The sequence below is a fragment of the Abramis brama genome, assembly GCF_963993115.1.
Source record: "Abramis brama genome assembly, chromosome: 10".
NCBI classification, from domain to species: domain Eukaryota; kingdom Metazoa; phylum Chordata; class Actinopteri; order Cypriniformes; family Leuciscidae; genus Abramis; species Abramis brama.
In genome coordinates this window covers 2,319,463-2,346,291 of record NC_139972.1, presented here as the reverse complement: position 1 = coordinate 2,346,291, position 26,829 = coordinate 2,319,463, and the positions used below count along the sequence as shown (strand labels likewise).

Below are 26,829 nucleotides of genomic sequence, written 5' to 3'. Positions count from 1 at the left end.
AGGCGTTAGCTACTTTCCTTTGAAAATAGTTGGCAACACTGGACTGAATGCACTGAACACACTCCACCCCGGCTGGGGCTGTCTTCAGTGGTCTGACACACGTGGCGTCAGGACCTCTTTTGAGCCGAAGCCTTCTTCGCCATAAGAACGGTCCTCAGATAAGGCTTTGACTTGGAAGACTTCGGCTGAGAGTGCCGGCTCTGCCCCCATGATTTATTAGAAGGAGCACGAGACGCGACACTCTTTCTGTTGTGCACGATATGAGGAGCTTGGCTGGGGATGCTCACACCCAGTATCCCCAGGGGGCTGGACTCGGCGAGGGATACATTTTTTGTTTCTTGAAATCTTTCAACGACTGAGTCACCAAAGAGACCAGAAGGCAAGATAGGGGCATCTAATAAAAACAGTTCACTATGTAGATCGGGAAAAAATGGTAGGGCCCGTGATGGAGATGATAAACTGGAAGTTAAAAAGCACTCGTCTAGCTTGCTTTTAGGACGAGCACCTTTTCTCTCTGCTGGCCAATCAATTTTTTATCCATCTACAGCTCGTGTTATCACCTCCACAAGCTCTTCATGTGCGGGGGAAAGAGATGGCGAATCCTCTTCCCCATTTATGTTTGTGTCACTGTCAGCAATACATCTAACTCCTCGTAGCTAGAGCACTGAAGCATTGGGCTCTCTCCCCGGGCGGAAGAAGCTGCAGGGCGGGCTTCCGACACCAGGAAGAGAGCACTGGATCCCCTCGGGTAAGGGAGGAGATAAGGCAGAGCCCGTCTCCAACCCCGCCGAGAGATTCATTTGCGAACCCCAGGAATGCATTCTCCGAGTTGCCCCTCGAAGGCTGACATAGCATGCTCCACTCCCAAACAAACTACACAAAGATTGTGTGTATCTCCACCCGTAAGGAAACAAGGGCAGGGAGGAACACACTTCTTGAATAGTTGTTTCGCCATACTTATATATAAGGAATGTGACAGACAAACAATAAATATAACAGACAGTTTGACACAGAGTGCTTTGCTGAGGCACAAAAGCTAGCGAACAGTTGCACCGGATGTGTTTTTATCCTTTCCTGGTCGTGAAGTCACCCGCCCCTGACGCTCATTCTTTCCATTGGACTAGTTGACATACGTGCTTCAGATGTAATCACGCGGAGGCTTTCCCAAAGCATCATCGACGCATCGCGAGTTCACCTCGAAAGGTAATCACATTTTTAAGTAGACTATATTGTTTATGTAACAGAAAATAGAAATAAAATATTAATGATTCAGTTATTAATGTTTATTAATAAATACATTTTTTACATGCTTGGCATGGGCTTTTGTAGCATTAAAAAGAGTGTTACAATACATTTTCTTATCTTAGTGAACTTAAGTGAAAATATCCCGTCCCATTTTAGCAACCCTAAATGTGTTAAATTCACAGTGTGAATAATTCCACAATGTGGGAACATTGTGGAATTATTCACACTGTGAATTTAATACATTTCTTTGACATTTAAATAACCAATAAAAGGTCTTTTGCAAGGGTACAATGACGAAAATGTGACTAATGTAAGTCTAACATAAAATGATATTGCATTTTAATTTGTCTTTGCCACAGACATGACCTGTTCAGACATGTTATGCTTTTTATCCTAAATCACTCACTAATTTATTTTATACAGTTTAGGTAGCAGAAACCTCCACCAAATAATTCTGATATTTTAATAATATTGTTCGTTCATTGGCCACTTAAAAGTATAATCTGTATTATATTCTTTTCAGGTAGTTAAAAAAAAAAAAAAAAAAAAAATCCACCGGTTGACTCCGAGCGTTTCTTCTGTACTATTAAAGTTCTAATAATATTCCTTTCTTTTTTTAATGCCATGCCAGCTTATATGGACACATATTCAAGGTGAGAAACGTTTATTTATTTAAATAAAACTAAATAAGATGCTAAACGAATTAAAGTGAAAAAGACTGCATTTCTCATTCGGCACAAATCCAAATGTCTCATTATTTGCGAATCAAGCTAAACTATTAGGCCTATTATGTAGGCTAAGCTTTGTACTTGCCATTATTGACGTAAAATATCATCTTTCCCATATAACAGCACAGTGAGGCGTGTTCACGCTAAAGATTATATTACAGACTATTCAAATTGAGCGGTGTAACAGTTTGGTTGACTATTTTATTTTAATAATGAACAGGCTGCGATATCAGTAATTATATGCCATCTGTACACCTGCTCTATTATCTGTCACGACCGACAAAATCTCTGCTTGTGTGCATGAAATAAAAGATTGGCTTCATTCAAATTTTCGAAAACTTAACATGGACAAAACTGAGATTATTTTAACTGGACCTTCGTCACTAACAAAATTCCTACCAATTTCACCTGTGAGATTGCTGGCTCTCACATTAAACTAGGGCTGCACAATTAATCGAATTTCTAATCGCGATTACAATTACGGATGCCACGATTACGTAATCGTTCAAAGCCGCGATTACAAAAAAAATAAAAAAATAATCCACTCTGCCTGCATTTAGAGCATGTTATGTTATTAGAGGCGAATCACAACTACTTCAGAAAACCCAGCACAATAGGAACTACCAGGCAGTGATGTACGTGTATGCTGAAATAAAAAGTCTTTCACCTCAGAAAAACGGACGTTCCTGTCATGTCAGCCGTTATAGACTACTGTGCTCGTAGCGCGCACTCTTCAATTGCACGCGCAAATGCGGCGGCGTGCGCTGTGTATCGCTTCACTGTATATAAAGTGCAAAGGAAACTATGAGCATGCAACATTGTTACGTTTTAAAATTAGTTAGTCATGAAATAAAAGTAAAATACCAATAAATCACGTTACTGGTACGTCATGTGTTAGCTGAGAAAGATTTGCATGCAGGTATGATTTTCATTCTATTCACCAGGAGCAGTTTCCATGTTTCATTAACAGTTCTTGTTAATATTGTGTATTCACCATGGTAACTGTCGTTTCAATATTAACCCCAAAATGCCACTTTATTTTCACTGTGTTATTTTTTATATTTTTAAAAGACTGTGGTGGCTCATATCAACATTGTATTAACAAAAGCTAGTTTGGGACTGCTATTTAATAGCTTTAGCATAGGCCTAATGTTTATTTATTAGTAGTCTTTACTATTAGTCATATTCTTACAATTTATGTCAATGTTAAGTAAAGGGGGACAGTACTTGTGTGTGTGTTCACAATTTTTAAGTAAACATGTATAATAATATGCCTATACACTACCGTTCAAAAGTTTGGGGTCAGTAAGATTTTTAATGTTTTTAAACATTTAAACAGAAGTATCTTCTGCTCACCAAGGCTGCATTTATTTGATTAAAAATACAAACAAAAACAGTAATATTGTGAAATATTATTCCAATTTAAAACAGCTGTTTTCTATGTGAATATACAGTAAAGTGTAATTCATTCCTGTGATCAAAGCTGAATTTTCAGCATCATTACTCCAGTCTTCAGTGTCACATGATCCTTCAGGAATCATTCTAATATGATGATTTGATGCTCAAGAAACATTTATGATTATTATCAATGTTGAAAACAGTTATTACATTTTTATTTCATGATGCTATGATGAATAGAAAGTTCAAAAGAACAGCATTTATCTGAAATCTAAAGCTTTTGTAACATTAAACACTACCGTCCAAAAGTTTGGGGTCAGTAAGAATTTTAATTTTATTTTTGGGGGAAAGAAATAAAATAAATCAATACTTTTATTCATCAAGGATGAGTTAAACTGATCAAAAGTTAAAGTAAAGACATTTATAATGTTAGAAAATATTCTATTTTAAATAAATGCTGTTCTTTTGAACTTTCTATTCATCAAAGGATTTTGAAAACAATTTGTACACAACTGTTTTCAACATTGATAATAATAATGAATGTTTCTTGAGCATCAAATCATCATATTAGAATGATTTCCGAAGGATGATGTGACACAGAAGACTGGAGTAATGATGCTGAAAATTCAGCTTTGATCACAGGAATAAATTACAGTTTAAAATATATTAAAATAGACAACAGTCATTTTAAATTGTCATAATATTTCACAATATTACAGTTTTTTTTATTGTTTATCATCAAATAAATGCAGCCTTGGTGAGCAGAAGATACTTATTTTAAAAAAATCTTACTGACCCCAAACTTTTGAACGGTAGTGTGTGTGTGTGTATATATATATATATGTATATATATATATATATATATATATATATATATATATTTTTTTTTTTTTTTCAATGTAAATTGTGATAATCGTAATTAATAAATCGCAATGACAATTTCAAGGGAATAATCAGCAATTATGATTTTTGTCATAATCGTGCAGCCCTACATTAAACCATCTAGTACGGTTGCAAATCTTGGTGTAATTTTTGACTCCTTTCTCTCTTTCCAGGCGCATATTAATTCTATCACCAAATCAGCATTCTTTCGTCTACGTCGCATCGCACAGCTCCGTCCCTTCATCAGTATCAAAGACGCTGAAACTGTCATCCATGCATTTGTCACATCACGTCTTGATTACTGTAATGTCCTTTTCATTGGTCTATCTGCTAGCTCCATTTCCAGATTGCAATAGATTCCAGATTCCCCCCCATCTCTGTAACCTGCTCCACCCGCTCTCTACGATCCTCGGACTCTGGCCTTCTCGTTGTCCCTCAAGCATCGTCTAGCTTCAATGGGGGGCAAATCATTCAGTGTTGTTGCATCCAAACTATGGAACTCTCTCCCCCTGATCACTATGTTCTGTTTTTTTTTTCCACAATATTTTTATTTGACTTTTTGAGTAACATACAACAGAACCCGCTCTCAAACACAAAGTACAATGCTACCATATATAACATCTCCAATATGCCCTTTGACACAAGTAAACAGAGACTAGCCATCTCCCAACGGGCAGAACCCTGACTGTGAAACTATTCATGAGTGTCATCCTCCTCTTGATCTTCGGTTAAGTCTGTGCTTTCTGCAAAGAGCATGAAAGGTCTCCAAATACTTTCAAACAAGTCCTTTTTTCCTTTTAGCAAGTATGTGATGCGTTCCAGTGGAAGAGTAGCCAACATCTGCTTAACCCACTGTCCAATACTTGGTCTACTTGTGCTTTTCCAGTGCAATGCAATCAACATTTTAGCTTGTAATAAACATATATCAATGAACAGCATCTCACTTTTTGTATATCCTATGTGCTTGGGGTACAAGCCTAAAATGATTAAAGAAGGTTCCAGAGGTAGATCTTTAGACATAATATCATTCACAGTTTGCCTTATTACACCCCAAAATGTTCTAATTTCTCTACAATCCCAAATACAATGGAACAATGTTCCCTTTTCTTCTCCACACTTTGCACATATGTCTGGGATATTTGGATTGAATTGGTTTAATTTAACAGGAGTGACATAAACACGCATAAGCCACTTGTATTGTAATAATCTCAACCTAGAATTTATAGTTTGCTTATGTGCTTTGCTACAAGCCATTTCCCACTCATCTGGTGATACATTTATTTGCAGATCTTTCTTCCAAGCTTCTAATTTTAGGGTTGAATTATCTGGGGAGTGTGATAACAGTAGTTTATAAAGTTGGGAGATTGCTCCCCTTTTAAAACTTTTTTCACTTATCATTTCCTCTAACTCAGATTTGGGTGGTTTCCGTAAATTGTTTTGAAATATTTCCTTTGAATGTTAAATTTGTGTCTAAGCATGTCAAATGACATCAGGTTGTCTGAGTCTGTTGGATATAAATCTTGAATTTTCTCCAATCCATTTAAAGCCCATTGCTTAAACACTGCATCAGCTCTCCCTGGGGAGAAGTTCTGATTTCCCCAAATTGGGGTTAGCCGTGATAAAATAACTGGTTCTTTAATGTATCTTTTAACATTATACCACACCTTAACCATGTTTTTAACTATTGGATTTTTAGTTTTCTTCAACAAATTAGCTTCTGTATCAGAAAAAAGGTACAAAGGTAACGGAGGACTCAAAATGTTACTCTCCATTTCTGTCCATTGGGGAGTGTCATTTTTGCTAAAATAGTACCCTATAGATCTAAGCTGAGCTGCCCAGTAGTACCATACTACGTTTGGGCACATCAAGCCTCCTTCATGATAGGGCAAATGAAGTAACGACAGTCGTATTCTAGCACGTTTGTTTGACCATAAAAAATCAAGAAGTAGTTTCTTAAACGTTTTAAACCAGTCAGCAGGGGGTGGCAAAGGAATATTCTGAAACACATACAACAATTTAGGAAGTATATTCATTTTGTAAATATTAATTCGACCAATAAGAGACATGGGAAGAAGAATCCATCTATTGACACTATCTCTAATTTCGTTAGTTATCGATTCATAATTATGCTGAACAATTAAGTCTAAATTTGGAAGGATATATATTCCTAAGTAAGTAAATTTAGAAACTGATTTGAATTGTGAAATTACTATAGGTGGATTCTCTCTCTCTCCTTTATCTAGCAACAAGATAGATGATTTTAATCTGTTAATTACATATCCTGAAATGTGACCAAACTCCTCAATTAGTTTTAACAAAGCAGGAATAGAAGAATTAAGATTTGAAAGGAATACAATTACATCATCTGCATATAACGACAGTCTGTGTTCTACCCGACCAATTGTGATTCCGGTTATATGTAAATGTGACCGTACTGCTACAGCCAAGGGCTCCATTGCTAAAGTGAAGAGCAATGGAGATAACGGACACCCCTGTCGACATCCGCGTTTAAATGAAATTGGTTTAGACACGTTTTTATTTGTTAAAATCTCAGCAATAGGATTTAAATATAATAACTGTATCCATTTTCGAATTTTCGGTCCAAATCCAAAGCGTCTTAACACATCAAAAAGATAGGCCCACTCTACCCTGTCAAACGCTTTTTCGGCATCCAGGGAGAGGAGGGCCGTATCCTTAGTGTCGTCTAATGCTTGAATGACGTTAAGAACCCTCCTAACATTATGCAGACCTTGCCGACCCAAAACAAAGCCGTTTTGATCCCTGTGGATGATCAATGGAAGGGTTTCCTGTAAACGAATTGCTAGTAATTTACTGATTATCTTAAGATCTGAGTTAAGCAGACTTATTGGCCTCATATTCTCACATCTATCCCTAGATTTTCCAGGCTTAGGTAATAAGATAATTAATGCACTGACCATTGAATTGGGGAGGTCCCCATCCATAAAAGCTTCCTGTAACATTTCCAATATTGGCTTTACTAACTTTCCCTTAAACTTTTTATAAAAGTCAATCGGAAACCCATCAGGTCCAGCTTTTTTACCTGTGCTCATGCTATCAATTACTTTGACTATTTCATCTTCACTAATGTCACAGTCTAATTGATGGCTAAGGTCTTCTGCAATAGTTGGTATGTTTAACTTGTTTAAGAATTTTTTTTGTGCGTTTAGATCGGTCTGACCCTGGGAATCATAAAGTTTTTCATAATAATTTCTAAATTCTTTATTTATCTCTATTGGATCCACAATTGTTTCTCCTTTTGTATTTATTATTGTTGTTATATTTTTTTGTGCTTCTAATTGTTTTATTTGCCATGCTAAAATCTTACCGGGCTTCTCTCCCTGTTCATAGAAAGACTGATTTAATCTTAATATGTTGGAGGCTGCCCTATCCGCTGTAACTTTATTATACTGTGCTTTTAACAGCAGCAGCTCTTTTTCTACTTGTGAATTCTTATATCTAAATAACTGCTTCTCCAAATTCTTTATTTTTTCCTCTAGTTGTTGTCTTTTCTTGCGCAATTCTTTAGATTTTGAAGAAGTATAAGAAATGATATAGCCCCTTATACAGGCCTTAAAAGCATCCCATTTGATACGAGCAGTAGTTTGCGTTGTGTTTATACTAAAATATTCATCAATTTTATTCCCCACATATCCTACAAAAGATTCATCTTTGAGCCATTTTTGATGTAAGCACCATCTAGGAGGGTCTATCAATAAATCTTTATGAGTATATTTTATGTTACATGAAGCATGGTCAGATATTGTAATACTATAATAGGAACATTCTCCCATATTGGGCAACAAGTCTGCCGAAATTAGAAAGTAATCTAAGCGAGAATATGTATTAAATGTTTTAGAGTGACAAGAATATGTAATATCAATTGGATTATAATGTCGCCAAATATCTACCAACTGCAATTCCTTCATAAAGTTCTGGATGATTTCTCTGCTTTTATGATGAGTCTGGTCAATTCCGGTGCATCGGTCAAGGATTGGATTCAAAACGCAGTTCCAATCTCCACCAATAATATTTTTTCCTGAGAGAGAAGAAATGGTTAAAAATAAATTTATAAAGAATCGATCATCATCTATATTAGGTCCATATATATTCACTAAGTTGAAATTTTCATGTAAAATAGATCCTTGAATAATCAAGTATCTTCCAAATTTGTCTTTTATAACGTTTGTGACATGCAATGGTACCGATTTATGAAATAGTGTAATTACACCTCGAGCTCTAGATGTAAATGAGGATGCATACAGCGATCCCTGCCACCTCCTGCTTATTCTGATATTTTCCTCCTCAAGAGTGTGGGTCTCCTGCAGGAAAACTATTTTAGAGCCTAGATCTTTTATTTTATTCATAACTTGTTTGATCTTTTTAGGTTTATTTAAGCCCCTGCAATTCCAGGAAGTATATTTAATTTCAAATTTTTGTGTCATCCGAACAAAACATACAATAATATTATTTTAGCACCATATAAATGTGTCCGAGAGCTAACAAACAGTAGAACACTAAAACATAAACTAAAAGCTGCGAACAGTACGAACATCACAGAGGCAAACAAAACAAAACAAAAAAACACCCTTCCCAGCTAACTGGGTAAATCCCTAAAGTACTCTACTTCCAAACCGCTAACACCGTCAGATTCCTGAGATCTGAACTGTTGTCAGTATAAAAACATCTCAACGTTCACCTGCTACTGTATTCAAATAATGTATCCTTTGTGAACAGTACTTGCATTTACAACTTCAAAAATGCCTTATCAAAAATACCTACAATATGTGGTTGTTACGGCAGTGGCAGTACCCATAAACACAAGTCATTCTGTTCCTTCTGTATCCATCTGGATCTTCTGTACAAAGATCTTGGCCTCCGCTGGTGAAGTAAACTTGTGGACTTTCTCCTTGTATGTCAGCACCAGCGTGGAAGGGGAAAGAATGCCATGCCGCACCCCTAGTTTACGCAGCTGGTCACGAACAACATCGAATTGCTTCCGCTGCCTGTGCACCTCCGTAGCGACATCAGCAAACAGCTTCACACGTTGGTTCTTGTAGAGGATATCCTTCTTTGTTTTGGCAGCTCTCAGTACGGTTTCTTTTTGCTTGTAATTAAGAAATCTCATGATTACCGTTCTTGGCGAGGCATCGGTGTCTTTCTTTGGCCCGACGCGGTGAGCCCTTTCCAGGACTAAAGGATGGCGCGTTGGGGTTAACTCCAGCGCGTCTGGCAACCAACTCTCCAAAAACCCGCACATGTCGGAGCCCTCACAATTTTCAGGGAGACCCACCAGTCTAAGATTGTTCAAACGTGATCTTGTTTCCATATCGACCATTTTGTCCTCAAGATGCTTATTTCTTTTCTGTAAACTCTCGACCACCGCTTTCAATTCGCCCTGCTCGTCTTCCACGTTAGACAGACGCACCTCTGCCTCGGCCATCCGCTCTGTGCATTCAGACATCTCCTTTCTTGTTTCTTCTATAGCTTTCATTACTCCATCAAATCGTCCCGCGAACTCTGTTTTCAAATTGCGTATCTCTCCCAATATCTCATCTTTAACCATACTTAGCAGCTGTTGATCATTGACGGCCGGAATCATCGCGTTATTGTTCACATCCCCTTCGTTAGTTTCTTTGCTAGCAGCGTTAACGTTGGCCTCGATCGTAACGTTAGCATCTTTGCTAGCTGGCTGCTCTATACCGTGCGATCCAAAGCCTGTTAACTTGGATTGCGTAGTTGATTTGGGTTTATCTCTACTCCCTCTTCCAGTGCTAGGCATTTCTGCACCAGTTTCACAGCTTCGGAAAGTTTTTGGCTCAATTAAAAGGATTAATCAGGATTGTTGTAGAGAGCAGGTTCGAACGTGACCTTCTAGTTTGCGGCCATAACCGGAAGTCCACTATGTTCTGTTAATACTATTTCTGAATTTAAAACTATGCTCAAAACTCACTTATTTTCTGTTGCCATTCTTAAAGTCCCTGTAAAGGCAATTCTAAAAAAAATTCTAAACACATTATAAATGTTAGAAATGTATTGCTAAATCATATTACAAAGACTGTGAACTGTGAAGTACTGAATTGTGGAGTTAGACCGTTAAACAGTTTTTCACCATTGCTGTGTTCCGGATTTTTTGGGCGGGGCTAAAACGGGGGCTCGATGACGCACTGAAGCCCCTGAGCTCCTGGACACGCCCCTACTTGATGACGCACTGGAGCCCCTGACGCTGGCCCCTCCCCTAACAATATAGCACATTCACATCAGTTTGCCGATCGCGAGTTACTGTCAGTACTATTAGTTACTACATCCTACAGTTTGCTAGCTAGCTATGCCTTCGTCACGGAAATGCATATTACCTGGATGCGATCACGTACAAAACAGATCGGTGTCCTTATTTAAATTTCCGAAAAACTATCATATCAACAAGAAGTGGATTAATTTTGTGAAGAGCCACCTTGAACTTTCGTCGGAGACAACTGGGATTCACTGATAATCCGCTGTTACTGGTGAACGGGGCCGAACTGACTATCTCCCGCCTCGGTGATCATCCTCCCGTCGCGCCGACAACTGGTGCCATCGTCGGCAGTGCGTGCCCACCAATGAGTGTAAGTTGCCTTGTGTGCTTATGTTATAATTATAGTAGGTAGTCCAGGCTCGAACATGTATGGCTTTGTAAAACAAATTAAGCTGCTAGGAGCATCCATTCCGGCTGTAGCGGTGACAGACAGTTGAGTGTGGCGACGGTAGCTTTCCCGCGAGTGGGCGTGGTTTCAGCGCAGCCAGTGGACACGCCCCCAGCAGTCTCGGTTGGATGATTGGTATCTCGGGGCGGGCCGTGCTGGTTCTCAGCCCGCCGCCCCAGTGCCCTTCTTTCCCGAAGTGCATGGAGAGCTTACTACATCATGGATGGCACCTTTTACTGCCGGAAGCGACCTGGAGAGTTCTTCCCCCCTCACTACCCTTGACAGTGGAGCGGTGAAGGGTTACGAGGTTACTATTCCCCCATTCGAGCGGTCTGTCGCAGCGCACCTGTGCCGGCCGGCCTCTGCGGACCGGGTGGGAGATCCTCGTTTCCCCCCTCAGGCCTGTGGTCGCTCATCTGTTCTTACGGATAGAGCGTACAGAGCCTGTGGGCAAGCCGCTTCCTCTAACAGGCCAAAGCACTCATGGACATGCACGAGGGTAGTCTAGGCCGTGAGCTCACCAGTGAGCTCCGCACCGCAACTGACTTGGCTCTTCTGCGCGGTCGGCCTAGCGATGTACACCCTGGTGGTCCAGGAGTGCCATAGTTGGCTCAACCTGGTTGATTTATCGGATGCGGACAAGGTTCGGTTCCTGGACTCCCCAATTTCCCAGGTTGGGAAGCCCATACAGCCCATAGTCTACAGCCCATACTTCATTGTACCCAAGAAAGGAGGTGGGTTACGACCAATCTTGGACCTGTGACACTTGAATCAGGCCCTTCACAAGTTCCCGTTCAAGATGTTAACGCACAAACGAATCTTTCGGTGCGTTCGTCCCCGTGATTGGTTTGCAGCGGTCGACCTGAAGTACGCATACTTTCATGTCTCCATCCTGCCGCGACACAGGCCATTCCTGCGTTTCGCATTCGAGGGTCGAGCTTATCAGTACAAAGTCCTACCCTTCGGGCTGGCCCTGTCTCCCCGTGTCTTCACGAAAGTCGCGGAGGAAGCCATTGCTCCTATGAGAGAGCGTGGCATTCACATCCTCAACTATCTCGACGACTGGCTGATACTAGCTCAGTCCCGGGAACAGTTGTGCGAACACAGGGATGTGTTGCTCCAACATATCAGTCAGTTGGGTCTTCGAGTCAACTGGGAAAAGAGCAAACTCGCCCCCGTGCAGAGGATCTCTTTTCTCGGTATGAAGCTGGATTCGGTCCAACAGACGGCACGCCTCATAGAGGAACGTGTCCAGTCGGTGCTGACCTGCCAGAGTACGCTCAAGAGCAGAGTAGCGGTTCCACTGAAACACTTTCAGAGGCTCCTGGGGCATATGGCAGCCACAGCCGTAGTAATACCGCTCGGTTGGCTTCATATGAGACTGCTTCAGCACTGGCTGTTTAAACTGCTGCAATCAGGTAGACGCTTTCGTAGTCTGATGGCTAAAACAGAGAGGCTCAGGAGGAGCTTCTTTCCTCAGGCCGTCAGACTACTCAACTCGGACATAAAAAACATGGCACTTTAAGGACTCTGAAGAGAAAAATGGTTAATACATGGCACTGCTTATGCAAATTACTAGTAAAATTAATTGTATATTTTATTTTGTTTTATCTTTTTGAATAATATTTAGGGTATGTTTTTATTGCACAGTCTATAGGAATACCAGGCTTACATTTCACTGCTTGTTGTATGAACTATAACTGGTATGTGACAAATAAACTTTGAACTTTGAACTTTCACAATCTAGTCCTGAGGGGGGCGTGGCACAGCGACACGTTCCGGGAGAGAATCACCCCAGCCTGCCGCAAAACTCTCAGCCAGTGGTCAGACCCGGAGTGCCCCTAGAACAGGGGTCCAGACATGCTGTGAGTGTGTCTTCACAGATGCCTCCAACACCGGTTGGGGGGCCACGGTCTACGGACATGCAGTAGCGGGGATCTGGACGGGCCCCCAACTGCATTGGCACATCAACTGCCTCGAGTTGTTTGCAGTGCACCTTGCCTTGAGACGCCTCAAAACATCGCTGCTCGGCAAGCATGTACTGGTCCGTACGGACAACACTGCGGCCACTGCGTACATTAACCATCAAGGTGGTCTATGCTCCCGTCGCATGTCGCAACTCGCCCGTCACCTCCTTCTATGGACTCAGAAGCATCTGAGGTCGCTTCGTGCCACTCATATCTCCGGCCTGCTCAATCGTGCCGCCGATGTGCTCTCACGACAGCTTGTGCTCAGAGGAGAGTGGAGACTCCATCCCCAGACGGTCCAGCTGATCTGGGACCACTTTGGGGGCCGCACAGGTAGATCTGTTTGCCTCTCCGGACTCATCCCATTGCCAGTTGTTCTATTCCCTGACCGAGGGGACCCTCGGCACGGACGCGCTGGCACACAGCTGGCCTCGGGGCCTCCGCAAATATGTGTTTCCCCCAGTGAGCCTTCTTGCACAGACACTGTGCAAAGTCAGGGAGGAAGAGGAGCAGCATGCATGCATTTTCGGTTGACGAATCGTGCCTGGAGTTCGGGCCGGCTAACTCTCATGTCGTACTGAGACCCGGGCCTGGATATGTGCCCAAGGTTCCTACCACTCCCTTTCGGGACCAGGTGGTGAACCTGCAAGCGCTGCCCCCGGAGGAGGCAGACCCAGCCCTGGCTTTTCTCTGTCCAGTCCGTTCCCTACGGATATATGTTGACAGAACGCAAAGCCTCAGGACCTCAGATCAGCTCTTCATCTGTTTTGGAGGCCAGCAGAAGGGAAAGGCTGTCTCAAAGCAGAGGTTGGCCCACTGGATAGTGGATGCCATCATCTTGGCGTATGAGTCCCAAGGTGTACCTTGTCCCCCGGGTTTGCGAGCTCACTCCACTCGGAGTGTAGCCGCCTCCTGGGCGTTGGCACAAGGTGCCTCTCTTACAGATGTTTGTAGAGCTGCGGGCTGGGCGACACCTAACACGTTCGCTAGATTCTATAGCCTATGTGTCGAGCCGATTGCTTCCCGTGTGCTCTCTTCACATAGAAGCCAGCTAACACAGGAGCCCCGCTCTGTGTCGGCTTGCTGCGCCATTCCCCTCCTATGGACTGGATACGTGCGCCATTTTGCTCCAGTTGAGTTCCCTTTTGGCAGAAACTGTTGAGCTCCTCCATACCACCTGCGGTTTGGACTTGGTGGAGCGTCCGATGCTAGGCCTACCACTCGTATGCATTGGTGGAACTTGTGTTAGGCTGGGTCCATATGTTGTGATCCCTACGGCGATCCCATATCCGTCCAGTGAGCCCGTGTCTTTCCCTTGGCAGAGTTTCTGCCGTCACTGTTTTGGTTGATCCTCCCCCCTGTTATAGCCTGGAGTCATCCCAGTGACATCCCATATGTTGTGCTGCCCGACATTTCGCCCAGCCCATATTACAAGCAACCTACAACCTATTTGTTGAATGGTGTTCTTCTCATCGAGAAGACCCCCGAAACCTACCCAGCCCATATGTGTATCTCTCACATTCTCCCCTTCGGGCTGGATGTGGCTTCCATAGCGTCCCTTCCTTCCATCGACAGGGCACGCTTTTTCAGTGTTATCCAAGTCTACTGAGCGGGTCTTGCGGAACAGCAGTGATTTCCCTGGCCTAAGCCCTGTCCTATCACCGCCTCAAGATGCGGGAGGTTCAGCTGGCTTTTGTCAAGGCACTGGAAGGTGGCAGCTCTAGTGACATCTTCCAGGGTTAACACCCCATTCAGTCAACGTTGACTAAGTCTGACGTTCTTGACTGAAAGGGAACGTAGAGGTTGCGTATGCAACCCACCATTCCCTAAAGGAGGGAACGGAGGACGTAGTCCCTTTGTCATTATAGTTGGACCACCGCTGACTCAGAGTTACACTCGGCTCCTCAGCGAAAAACAGATGGTGTATGCATCCGCTTCCGTATTTCGCCCCACCTCGCGGGGCGGAGCGCGTGATGCAAATTCACGTCGCCATTGCGCACTTTGGCTCGTTCAAGCATGCTCGAAGAAGATAGGCTCCCTAGCGTGATCCCATTCAGTCAACATCGACTACGTTTCAACGGACCATAGAAATTTTGATTTGTTCAAACTCACTTGAGAAAAAGTAAATCGATTACTTGTAATAAGTTGAAGTAATTTTTTCACTTTGATCTGACTGATAAAACAAATTAAAACTGTTTATCACATAAATATATAGAAAAAATGTAACAGAAAAGGTTAATGTAATGAACAATAAAGAGTCATGAAAACCCCTCTTTCAGCTCAAGTCTACCTCACAATCATTCTGAAAAATCCTCTTAATTGTGTGTGTACGGCTGTGAGAAGAGAGGGAGTGTGTGTGGCAGAGCAAGACAGGAGAGAGAGAGAGAGGGGGGCGAGCAATATCGATGTACTACAGTGTTTCTCTGTGTCATAATCTGTGACACTGACATGATGTAGATTTTAAACCTAGAGAAAAATCTCTACAGTATCCAGTTTTCTCCTAAAATGAATGGACTGTGTTAATCCTGACTCTGCTGAGATTGAGTGTGTTTAAAGTAAAGGGTGTTAAATGTATATCATGATGTCAAAGTGTGTTTTTCAGTGTGACTATCAGTACTGCAGCATCACCTTAATGAGGATCTGCTCATGTGTTCAATCATTTACAGATCAAAAACATGAACTCACAGCAGCAGGAGAAATAGAGCAAATGCTTCAAAAATATTCAATCTCTTACATCATATGAACAAATGTGAAAAAAATCTAAAATTTGATCATGTTGTTTCAATAGCTTTGCTTTTTAGTGAATGTAATAATAGATATTTCCCTGCATTTTATTCCTTTTTGATTATACTTTATGAATTTACAGTTTCATGTGAGAGTCACATATGATCTTACCCCAGTATCTCCAGTCTACAGTGAGGATTCTCCAGTACAGCGGAGAACAGCTTCACTCCTGTGTCTCCTAGTTTATTCCCAGACAGAATTAGTTCTCTCAGGTGTGAAGGGTTTGATCTCAGAGCTGAAGCCAGAGCAGCACAACCTTCATCTGTGACACCACAATCCCACAACCTGTAGAGAACAATGACACACTCTTCACTAGGGCTGCACGTTTTCAAGTTTTTCATTAACCGTTAACCGAGGCCCTTAGCGGTTAATACTCGGTTAACCATATAGTGTGCGCGCCGCAACCCCGAGGCGTAATTTGCGGGTGGGACATGTCCCCACCATATTTTCTAAGGTCGATATTGTCCCCACCACTTTGAAACATCTCGCGGCACGAATACCAATACAAATAAACAAAACATCTCCAGTTAACTAGCAGAGCATTCATTTCGTTCGTTTTTTTTTTTTTTTTTTTTTTTTAGGCGATCTAGCGCTGAAATGTTTTGTTTTTTAAATCAAGTGATCAAAGTGCTCGTTGCCGCTGCGATCGAGAAGGGTCTTGTAAATCGTGCTGAGGTATTATTAATTCGTGGCCACAAAACAATTCACCTGAATATTCACCAATTCACAAAAAAAAAAAAAGGAATAAAAAGCTGTACGAGATAGTCGGCCTTCACTGAAGAGCTATCTTCACAGGTAAGAAAAACAGTTTAATAATTATTATTAATTCGTGGCCACGAAATAATTCACCTGAATATTCACCAATTCACAAAAAATAGGTCTTTAGCATTCACTATAATTAATAGTATCAAACTGTTTTTGGCCACGTTGTAATTCGTTAAATCAAAATGAGGGAGGGAATTAGTTCAACGTGTCCACGATTTATTAAAACGAGGGAACAAATAAGTCGTCGTAACAACTAATTATAGATCAGTGGACAGGGCGCATAGAACAAACAGTGAGAGAGCCCCGGCCGCGCGCGCGCGCACTCTCACCGCCTTCAAACAACACGAGCGCTGCATTGCTCTCTCTCCCTCGCGCATATCAACACAATAGTAAAAGGTCTGAAGACCGATTGTGTTCTATAGATTAGTAGTTTGTTCATATAAAGTGTTTGATTAGCAAGTACATGTTTAGGAAATTCATAATACAAATTGTATGGGTTAATGTAACGGTAAACGGACTCTGCGGGTAAAACTGTTGTGATGAAACTGCGCATGCGCGGGGTAAAACTGCTGGGGTAAAGCTGTGGCTCTGCGGCTCTGCAGACAGATATTATTGTGCTGCGATCAGTGGCGCGGATACTATGTTTGTTTCTGGCTCGCGCACAGCCTTCACTCTCGGACGCGCGCTTTCTTTGCCCGCTTCATATTAGAAAACTGGTCTAGCGGTCTCTGCTGGTGCAAAAATGTATTACAACTAAATTCAATGCACGCCATTGACGCCACTTAACCGAGCAAAATGTTTCACTCGGTTACGCAATTTTTAACGGTTAATCGGTTAATCGGTTAACCATGGACACCCCTACTCTTCACTCTCTCAGATCAAAACAGAAATCTTTGTTTTTCCTATTTGTGTTTATAATTTGTGCAATATCTCTTTTTTTAAACAATGAATTCAACATATCAGTAAGTTTAACTGTTATTCTAGAGATTATGTCTCTATGTGAGGGAGAAAGATTATATAAAACTGATAAAATTAAATACATTGAATACATTTTATCTAAATATAAATGTATTAACATTTAAATTAAATTAAAATTAATATTAAAAGAATTCTAAATGTTTATATACATTATAAATGCATATATTTGAAAATACATTTCTCACACAAATATCATAAAAAACGGTTAAGTAGATCACAGATCAGGTCAGATAGGTGTAGGGTTTAAAAGCTGAAGTGTGACACTCATATTTTTTGTTAAACCATTAATTTAGAATGTTTAAGTAAGAAATGTTATAATGTTTTAACAGTGATGCTTGTTCTCAGTGTTACTTACCGAGCTGATCTAGTTGCTGTAACCACAGGCATCAGCTTCTGAAGAACTTCATCTCCAGTGTTTTGTGTGACACTAATTGAAAAAAAAAAAAAATCAATAAGTTAAATAATAATAATAAATAACATAAGTAAATAATACATTATACCTTCCAAAATACCCTCAAATATATTTTTTGATTAAACATTGCTTGTGAAAAAGTTGTTTTAGTATCTATAACTGTAGAAGCCTCGTATTCAGCCAACACATTTGTTTTTTCTTTATCTTGTCAATGTTGCTGTGGCAGGTCTATTAGTCTACATTTACACTACAACACTATTTTGACAAATCAGATTTATTTGTCCTGTTAAATGCGTATATTTTCATGAATCAAGAAGTATTTTGTGCTAAACAAGTTGTTTTTGAAATGAGAAGTAAGCTAACTGTGATAGTCACATTAGATGCCACCGCTGGGGAAGCAGCACTGGCGCGCGCGCGCGCACACACACCTCATTCATCCACGTCTCGTTCCTCCCTCACACTGCCGCTATCATAGGAGCGGGTGCACACGAGATGCTGATAGCACATGGACATTCACCCATTTCTCCACTCTCCCTTCCATATCCATTTCCTACACTTACACTGCACTGTCTCATCGTTTCGTCCCTGTGTTGTGTGTCTGTGTGGGCGGAGTCAGTCTTCCAGAGGAAAGTTGAGCCGGCCAAAACCGAACGATTAAATTAAAATAATTGAATTAAAGACACAAAATAAAGTCTGTCGTCAAAAGATCCTTCAAACTGAGACGACCTTCAGAGACGCTTGATGACGTCGCAGTCGAGATATGCAGCCTTACTAGGACACAGCCAAGGTTTGAGAAACACCCGCAAATTATGTACAATATCCCAGAAATCAATCTTTGCCCTGTGATTTAAACACCTCTGATCTCTTAGTTTATCTTTGTTCAGAATGTTTTAGACTGTAATGATTGCACTCAGTGTTACTTACCGATCATTTCTGGCTCCTATTAAGCTCTTCAGGTTAAACTCCTGCAGTGTCTCCTCTGAGGACAACAACACAAACACTAAAGCTGACCACTGAGATGAGGAGAGTTTCACAGCACGTAATCCTCCACGGCTCATATGAGGTTTAGCTTTGTTCACTAGTGAAAGATCACCCAGTTCATTCAGACAGTGGAACAGATTGATGTATTTATCTGGAGAGGGATTCTCACTGATCTTTTCTTTAATATAGTCAACTGTTTTCTCATTGTTGTGAGAGCTGTTTGCTGTCTGTGTCTTTAGTTCTTGTAAGAGACTCTGATTAGACTCCACTGACAGACCCAGAAGGAAACGAAGGAAAAGGTCCAGATGCCCATTTTTACTGTCTAAAGCCTCATCCACAGCTCTCTGATGGAGATCAGATAGGGAAACTTTGTCTCCATTAGTTGGTTTGGTAATCTGGTCAAACACATTGATGTTATTGTTGATAAAGGAGAGATGCACATATAGAGCTGCTAGATGTTCCTGAATGCTCAGATGAACAAAGCTGAAGACTTTCCCCTGATACAAGCCCAAATCCTCTCTGAAGATCTGAGTGCACAATCCTGAGTAAACTGATGCTTCTGTCTCATCAATGCCACACTCGCTCAGGTCTTCCTCATAGAAGATCAGGTTGCCTTTCACAAGCTGCTGATAAGCCAGTTTCCCCAGTTTGACAATCATGTCTTCATCTTTCACTTTCTTCTCATAGTCCTTCTCATGTTTGATGTTGGTCTGAATGAGCAGGAAGTGTGTGTACATTTGAGTGAGAGTCTTGGGAATCTCTCCTCTCTCTGCTTCACTCAACATCTTCTCTAGAACAGTGGCTGAGATCCAGCAGAACACTGGGATGTGGCACATAATAAAGAGGCTCCTTGATGACTTCAGGTGTGTGATGATCCTGTCAGCCAGACTTTGATCACTGATTCTCTTCCTGAAGTATTCCTCCTTCTGTGTGTCACTGAAGCCTCGTACCTCTGTCACTCGATGGACACACTCAGAGGGGACGAGAGCCGCTGCTGCTGGTCTGGAGGTGATCCAGATGAGAGCAGAGGGAAGCAGATTCCCCACAATGAGGTTCGTCAGCAGCTCGTCCACTGAGGCTGATTCAGTCACATCACACAACCTCACATCGCTCTGAAAATCCAGAGACAGACGACACTCATCCAGACCATCAAAGATGAATGAAACTTTATACTTATCACTGGATATGTCCATTTCTTTGGTTTCAGGGAAAAAGAGATGAAGAAGATCTGAAAGACTGAGTGTTTTGTCCTTCATCAAGTTGATCTCTCTGAAAGCGAGTGGAAATATGAGCTGGACGTCCTGATTCTCTTTCCCTTCAGCCCAGTCCAGGATGAACTTCTGCACAGAGACTGTTTTTCCAATGCCAGCGACTCCCTTTGTCAGCACAGTTCTGATGGGTTTGTCTTGTCCAGGTAAAGGTCTAAAGATGTCACTGCATTTGATCGGTGTGTCCTCTGTTTCTGCTCTCCTGGACTGTGTCTCAATCTGTCTCACCTCATGCTCATTACTGATCTCTCCACTTTCACTCTCTGTGATGTAGAGCTCTGTGTAGATCTCATTCAGGAGTGTTGGGTTTCCCTGCTTTGATATTCCCTCATACAAACACTCAAACTTCTCTCTCAGATTTGATCTCAATGTGTTGAGGACTTCAGCAGGTTTAGAGTTATGGCTGTAAGATTAAAATACAACATTATTACACAAGTTAGAGAAGTAAATAGCCATAAATTACAAAACTATTTATGGGACACAGAGCATCATTAGGTTTCTGAAATGTGTTAATCATTAATCATGTGTTTGAGTGGTGTGTGATGTGAATTGCAGAACCTAAAATTAAACAACAGCAACAAAAGTCCTGCATTTTACCTGAAACCAGGATACATGCTTTCATTAAAGTATTGTGGTTGAATCACAGGCTTGTACACAGTTTTGTTTTTAACTGGTCTGGGTGGAAGATTTGACCTTAAATCAGAATGAAGAGGGTAAAGAATCAGACACACTGATATTGATGTAATTGTGTCATTAACTGAGTAACAGACCAACAGCTTTTACAGTGTGTGAATGTATAAACAATACAGTACATAGAGCTCATTCTTTATGAGAGGAACCATATTAATATAAACATTCATTTTTCATCAAAAAGCACTTAGAGGAAACTTCATGATCTTTTTATTTAATATTTCATGTTAGTTTCAAAACAAAAACAGACAAAAATAGGCCATTTTTTTTTAACTGGTTTTCAAACTAAGTAAAATAAAAAGCATACAGACTTATAAATGTTGTGCACTTTTACTGGAAACTTCTGTCTTAGGAAACACCCGGAAGTATTGTTACACTTCTGCTTTAGCGTCTGTAACTCAGTGATGTTTTGCACGGTGTCAAACTTTGATTATAATTACTTTGAGAAATTAACTTATTGGTTTGCAAATAATAAGGTTGATTCAAAAAATTAATCAAAGCAACTGAAAAAAACAAACCAGTAATATTATGAATTATGAATTCAAAACAGCCAAATTGAAAACAACTATATAATTACAGAATGATTAAACTCAGCTGAACATCAACCACGATCACATGACTCTTCTCAAAGGCACAATGGAGGACGAAGGCTCAACCGACTTAAGAGACCAATGTTTAGCTGAGCTTTAAAGATAAACCACCTTACTGTACTCTAGTAACGGTGCTTTTGCTGTGAAACATCACTGTTCTGACCAGACACTGTGAAGCTTTCAACAAATCTGAACCAGCGGTTAGAAAAATCCACTCAATTTTACACCCACTCCATTATATAAAGGTGGGAAAAAAAATCTCAGCTTACATTTACTAGATGTCATTGACTACGTTTACATGCAGCCAATATCCGGGTTATGGTCGGGTTAGATTCTTCTTCCTGTATCCAAAGACAACAACAACAGCTGCAGCACGCGGTTAATGAATAGTTCGGGGCAGATAGCGATCGCCTTTGTTTGCGCTTTCCTCCTCGCTCCAAAAGTATGGTGCTGTGCTGCATCTCGCCATGTTTACCTCTATTTCTTGTTTACTTCCGGTATACTGCACGCGGGGTTTTGTATGCGCCGTCTCTACTCAAAAGACCAAGATTCCTTGCGAATAGAACATGCGCAGAACACAAATCAATGTTCCTTTTGATGGGGATATGCCGATACGCGTTTACATGACCAAACATTCGGGTTAGAAAAGGGGTACCCCAGGTATAATATCCGGGTTTTTAAAAACCGGGATATGAGCATATCCGGGTTTTTGCTGGTGTTTACATGGTCGTGCGCGACCGGGTTATTGCTAATATCCCGGTTTTGAACGGGTTATTGGCTGCATGTAAACGTAGTCACTGATAGTAATAGACTGACTGACTGAGATAAATTATGCATCTAATTCAAGTGTCATACTATAAGCATAACTTTTATAGAATTGATATACCTGAGATCAGACCGTTTGTCTCCACTCTTAAACTTCATTGGCGGATCCATAGAGCAGTCACTCTTCATAGACACACAGCTGGACTCTGGGTTTGAGCTCTTCTGCTGGACTGAACTGGAACAGGGAACAGATCAGTGGCGATTTCTTTAAGACTGCAAGGGAAGCTCGGCTTCCCCTATAATGTCAAAAAAATGAATGGTCAAATATGTACTATTGTATTAACATTTTATTGACTAAAATGCGTTAGAAGACGTTCGTCTCAAAGACGAGTTCGTTCAGAATCAGCTATATACAGAAGGTCGGCTGACTCGATCTCCTTCTCATACATTCCCGTAGCGTCACAGTGCATTTCCCCGTTGAAGCCCAGCTTCCATTGACTTCAATGGGGCTGCTTCAAACTGTTTTTTTCAGCGCTTCGAAACTAGACGGTCATTGGATAAATGCTGCGATTATGTCCCGCCCATGGAAGCTCAGCTTCTCTGGGGGTGAATGAGGAGTGGGCTGGCCTGGACTCCGGGCTTCCGCGTGATGATTGGAGGGTCTGTCGAAAGGCTGCGTCTCCTTTTGATTGACAGCGATTTCATACAATAAAAAGTCGCTGATGTTGAAGCTGTTCGAGCTCAGTCCCATCGCGGATTTTTCAAAGACAAACTGCTGCAACTTATTTCTTGCTATTTGCTTGTCGAAATTGCTAGCCAATTTTTATAATACATTTCACACAATTATACATTTATGCCTTTATTATATTATTACTTATTATATTTTTTTATATTATTATTATTAGTAATAATTCAAAAATTATTTAAAAAATATCTTATTATTAGTAGCCTTATTATTATACTTTATTATATTATTATTTCTACCTTTATTATATTATTACATTCATTTTTCACAGAGCATTTTCTTGAAAAGGAACGTAGAATTTACGTATAAATAAATGAATAATTTTTATGATGTAGGCCGAAAATGAGCTTCCCCTCTTTGACAGACCAGCAGCCGCCACTGGAACAGATTCAGTTTAATCCTTTAGATTACTGTGTTCATTCTTTATGAGAGGAACCATATTAATATAAACATTCATTTTTCATCAAAAAGCACTTAGAGGAAACTTCATGATATTTTTATTTAATATTGCACGTTAGTTAAAAAAAAAAAAAACTGACAAAAATAGGCCAATTTTTTTAACCTTTTTTCTGTACAGGTTGTACAGAACAGGGTCTTTTTCTGTACAAGTTCTGTACAGCTTGGGTGGTCAAAAACAGAATTTTTTCTGTTATGTAACAATATTTAACAGTGTTTGTTGAAAGTACCTGCATCCTGGAGGAAAATCTCCATCTCTGGATCCTTGTGAATCAGCCATGATGAAGATACAGAAGAATCTGATGAGTTTGATCTCCTCCACTGACTCTGAATGAAGAAACATTCACACACAAAATTAAATGATTAAATAAAACAACCTTCATAATTTAGCTGAACATATCTGGAGTGTGGGAGAAAAAGGATCATGTGACTGCGTTAACTCAAACTCAGTCATACATGTTTACACATATGCTGTTAAACTCCTGAAGAATCACAAACATCACGAAACACAAAAGAAACATTGAAGTGAAAGAAACCTTTTATTAAAGATTTCATATCAAACAAACACAAAATGTCCTCCAGAGATTCATATTAATATGAGGAAGTCACACACAAGAACACTCACCTTGATCAAACTTTTACAAGATACAGGATCTCAAATCCGCCAGCTTTAACATCATAAAACTACACTGACGAACGTTCCTTCTCAAACGTTGATAAACAATTTGATGCTCTGTTTTTTTTTCCGTGTCATATTCGTATTTTGCCTGCTCAAATGGCGGACCAATGTTACGGACCATGTTAACTGCGGGATGTGTGGTTTGCGCGAATGCGCGTGCACGCAGATATCTTTACCTGGATTCCCAGCAGATGTTAGACGGCGAACGATTCGTCTCAGCAAATTTGTCACTGACCAGATTTAAAAGCTTTTCACGTTGTTGGTAAATGTTTGTATCATATTAGGACACTTTTGTTTCAGACGCCTTTAAGGGAAGTTTTAATGTGCTTTCATTTCGTGACAAAGACCACGCCCACATTATTATGTTACATTCGTTTCAATTAAATTTGTATCTGATGACAGTTGTAAGTACATCAAATAAAGTATACTATTTACATTGTGTCTTTGCAGTGCGTGAGTATTTGCAGATTATTTTAATGATGCCAATTTGTGGCTTAATTTTAATTGAGCAGCAATACTGCTGTGGTTAAAGGGACATGTCAAGCATTTAGCACATTATTTATTTATTTATTTATTTATTTATTTATTTATTTATTTTAATCCTGCTGAGGAATGAGTTAAAGCATAAAGCATGTACAGGACCATAAATGTTCCTTAAAGGGATAGTTCACTTCAAAATAAAAATTCTGTCACCATATACTCATCCTCAGGTTGTTTCAAACCTGTATGAATTTCTTTCATCTGCTGAACACAAAGGAAGATATTTTTAAGAATGTCAGTAACCAAACAGTTAACTGGAGCCATTGACTTCCATAGTATTTTTTTCCCCTTACAGACACTTCTTTTTCTTTTGTTATTGTTGCTTCAATACCTGTTAGCTAATGAATACGTTAGTTGAACATTCCCCTAAATAAATGCTGACAGGTTACAGACATTTTTTTTTAAAATATTTTCCTTTGTGTTCAGCAGAAGAAATAAATTCATACAGGTTTGAAACAACTTGAGGGTGAGTATGTGATGACAGAATTTTCATTTTGAAGTGAACTATTTCTTTAAGAGTGCTGAAAAGTGATAAACCGTATTCAAATATAATTTTAGAATTAGTGACACAGTAGGATCCAGTGAATTACCCACAGCATTTATTCAGGGGAATGTTCAACTAACGTATTCATTAGCTAACAGGTATTGAAGCAACAATAAAAAAGAAAAAGAAAAATGAGGCAGGACAAATGCACTACATGCAGGACAGCTGTATTTCCCAGTCCCACTGTCCACATTCTGAACTTTCAGTCTGAGGAGGAAAGAACAAACTATGGAGACTTGTTAATGAAAGACTTGTGTGTTTTGTAATGTATATGTATAAACTGTTCTTACCCATTACCCATTATGCTGCTCTCCATCTAATGTAATCATGTTATTTTAGTAAATAAATGTCACAGTTGTTAATTTTAAATAATTTAACCAGTTGTTAATTAACCATTTTAACACACCATCACCCTTCATTGTGAAATGTTCACATCTTCTCTTTATATAATCGCTCTCCTTTCTTGAGCAACTATCAGGATATTAGTCCTGCAAAAAGTTTTTGATTTGTCTAACTTTAATTGCATCATTTGCTGTGTCAGTATATGGCCTAACAACAATGACACCAGTAACGATAATTGACACTTCATTTATAGACCTTTTCATCTGTTCCTGTAAGCAGACAACAACAATGAAAGCACATGATGTGATGAATAAGGAAAGAGAATATGTTAATGAGATTCATGAGACCAGTCAAATAAAGAGAACTGGCATAATACAAATTTATATTACATAAAAAGAGGCCCACACCCATTACATTTTATCTTTTAGTTAAAGAGGTCAGCAAAAAAGTACACAATGAAGCATTTCCTTTTCTAATTGTTGTTTTGGAGAGGGGTCTGGTATTCATGTGAGGTGACAAATTATTAAGAGGTTAGTGATTTATGTGCAATATTATCCATAGAGAATAGCAGCCGTATTTATAATAATTCATCATCACTATATCATTCTGCTGATTTCAGTAATACAATTTGTGGTTGCATCAATAAATACTTTTTGAAAATTCATTTTTCCTTTAGGCTGTAGCGATATGGAAGAAGTCCATATCAGCTTTTCATTTTTTCTAATGGGCGGAAACAAACCAATGAGGAAATTGAATACCAATGAGGAAATTGAATATACCGTAAAACTTCAAATAATAGCCCGGGCTTTTATTTTCCCAAATCGCCAAACTGCACCGGCTTGTATTTGAGACAGGCGTCTATAAGAGACAGGCCTTTAATTTAGTGTTGATGTTGTTCATTGAGTGTAGCATATCCATATAATTTAGGTGGACAGACAGAAAGCATGACAGTAAGAGTTTACCACATTATATTACGTTTTATTTATAATTAGAATGTGTTTAACAAATCAGTTAATGTAAGAATTACATTATATTGCGTCGTGTCACGTCTAGGACAACTCGAGGTAACATTATCACACACCGGTCGCGCACTTGCTCAGTTTATGGCCAGCAATATTTTTATGTTTAAGGACATTATGGAGTTAATATAATGTCTGTACACTTTACTATGTAATGATTGTACTGTACAATTAAATACAATTGTTGCTAAGTCTGCAGTCTGAACACTTTACCTCAGAGCGTCCGTTAACTTAATGAATAGATAATATCATAATACCTCGAGTTGTCATTGACGCAGCGTGGCGCTTCTCGTCTTGTGTGCGAGATTATTGGCAGCATAAAAAAACCATTCATTACTATCATCTTCACC

General features: G+C 40.1%; 1 protein-coding gene across 4 annotated transcripts in view; it reads right to left on the bottom strand.

Annotated features, from left to right (window-relative positions):
* LOC311091372 (NLR family CARD domain-containing protein 3-like) overlaps nucleotides 1-24,379 on the bottom strand; it is a 31,186-nt gene extending 6,807 nt beyond the window's left edge. Inside the window, exons 1-7 of one of the 4 annotated variants that reach the window (XM_084127308.1) lie at nucleotides 24,211-24,379; nucleotides 23,586-23,682; nucleotides 22,276-22,389; nucleotides 20,707-20,802; nucleotides 18,785-20,512; nucleotides 17,804-17,875; nucleotides 15,817-15,990 (exon numbers count right to left, since the gene is read on the bottom strand). In XM_084127308.1, coding sequence (XP_083983434.1) covers nucleotides 15,817-15,990; nucleotides 17,804-17,875; nucleotides 18,785-20,512; nucleotides 20,707-20,802; nucleotides 22,276-22,389; nucleotides 23,586-23,635 — 2,234 coding nt within the window. In that variant the 5' untranslated portion in view covers nucleotides 23,636-23,682; nucleotides 24,211-24,379. Of the gene's footprint in view, nucleotides 1-15,816; nucleotides 15,991-17,803; nucleotides 17,876-18,784; nucleotides 20,513-20,706; nucleotides 20,803-22,275; nucleotides 22,390-23,585; nucleotides 23,683-23,980 lie in introns of all 4 variants that reach the window. The other 3 variants (XM_084127309.1, XM_084127307.1, XM_084127310.1) reach the window with 3 other exon arrangements.
* Between the last annotated feature and the right edge of the window lie 2,450 nt (nucleotides 24,380-26,829).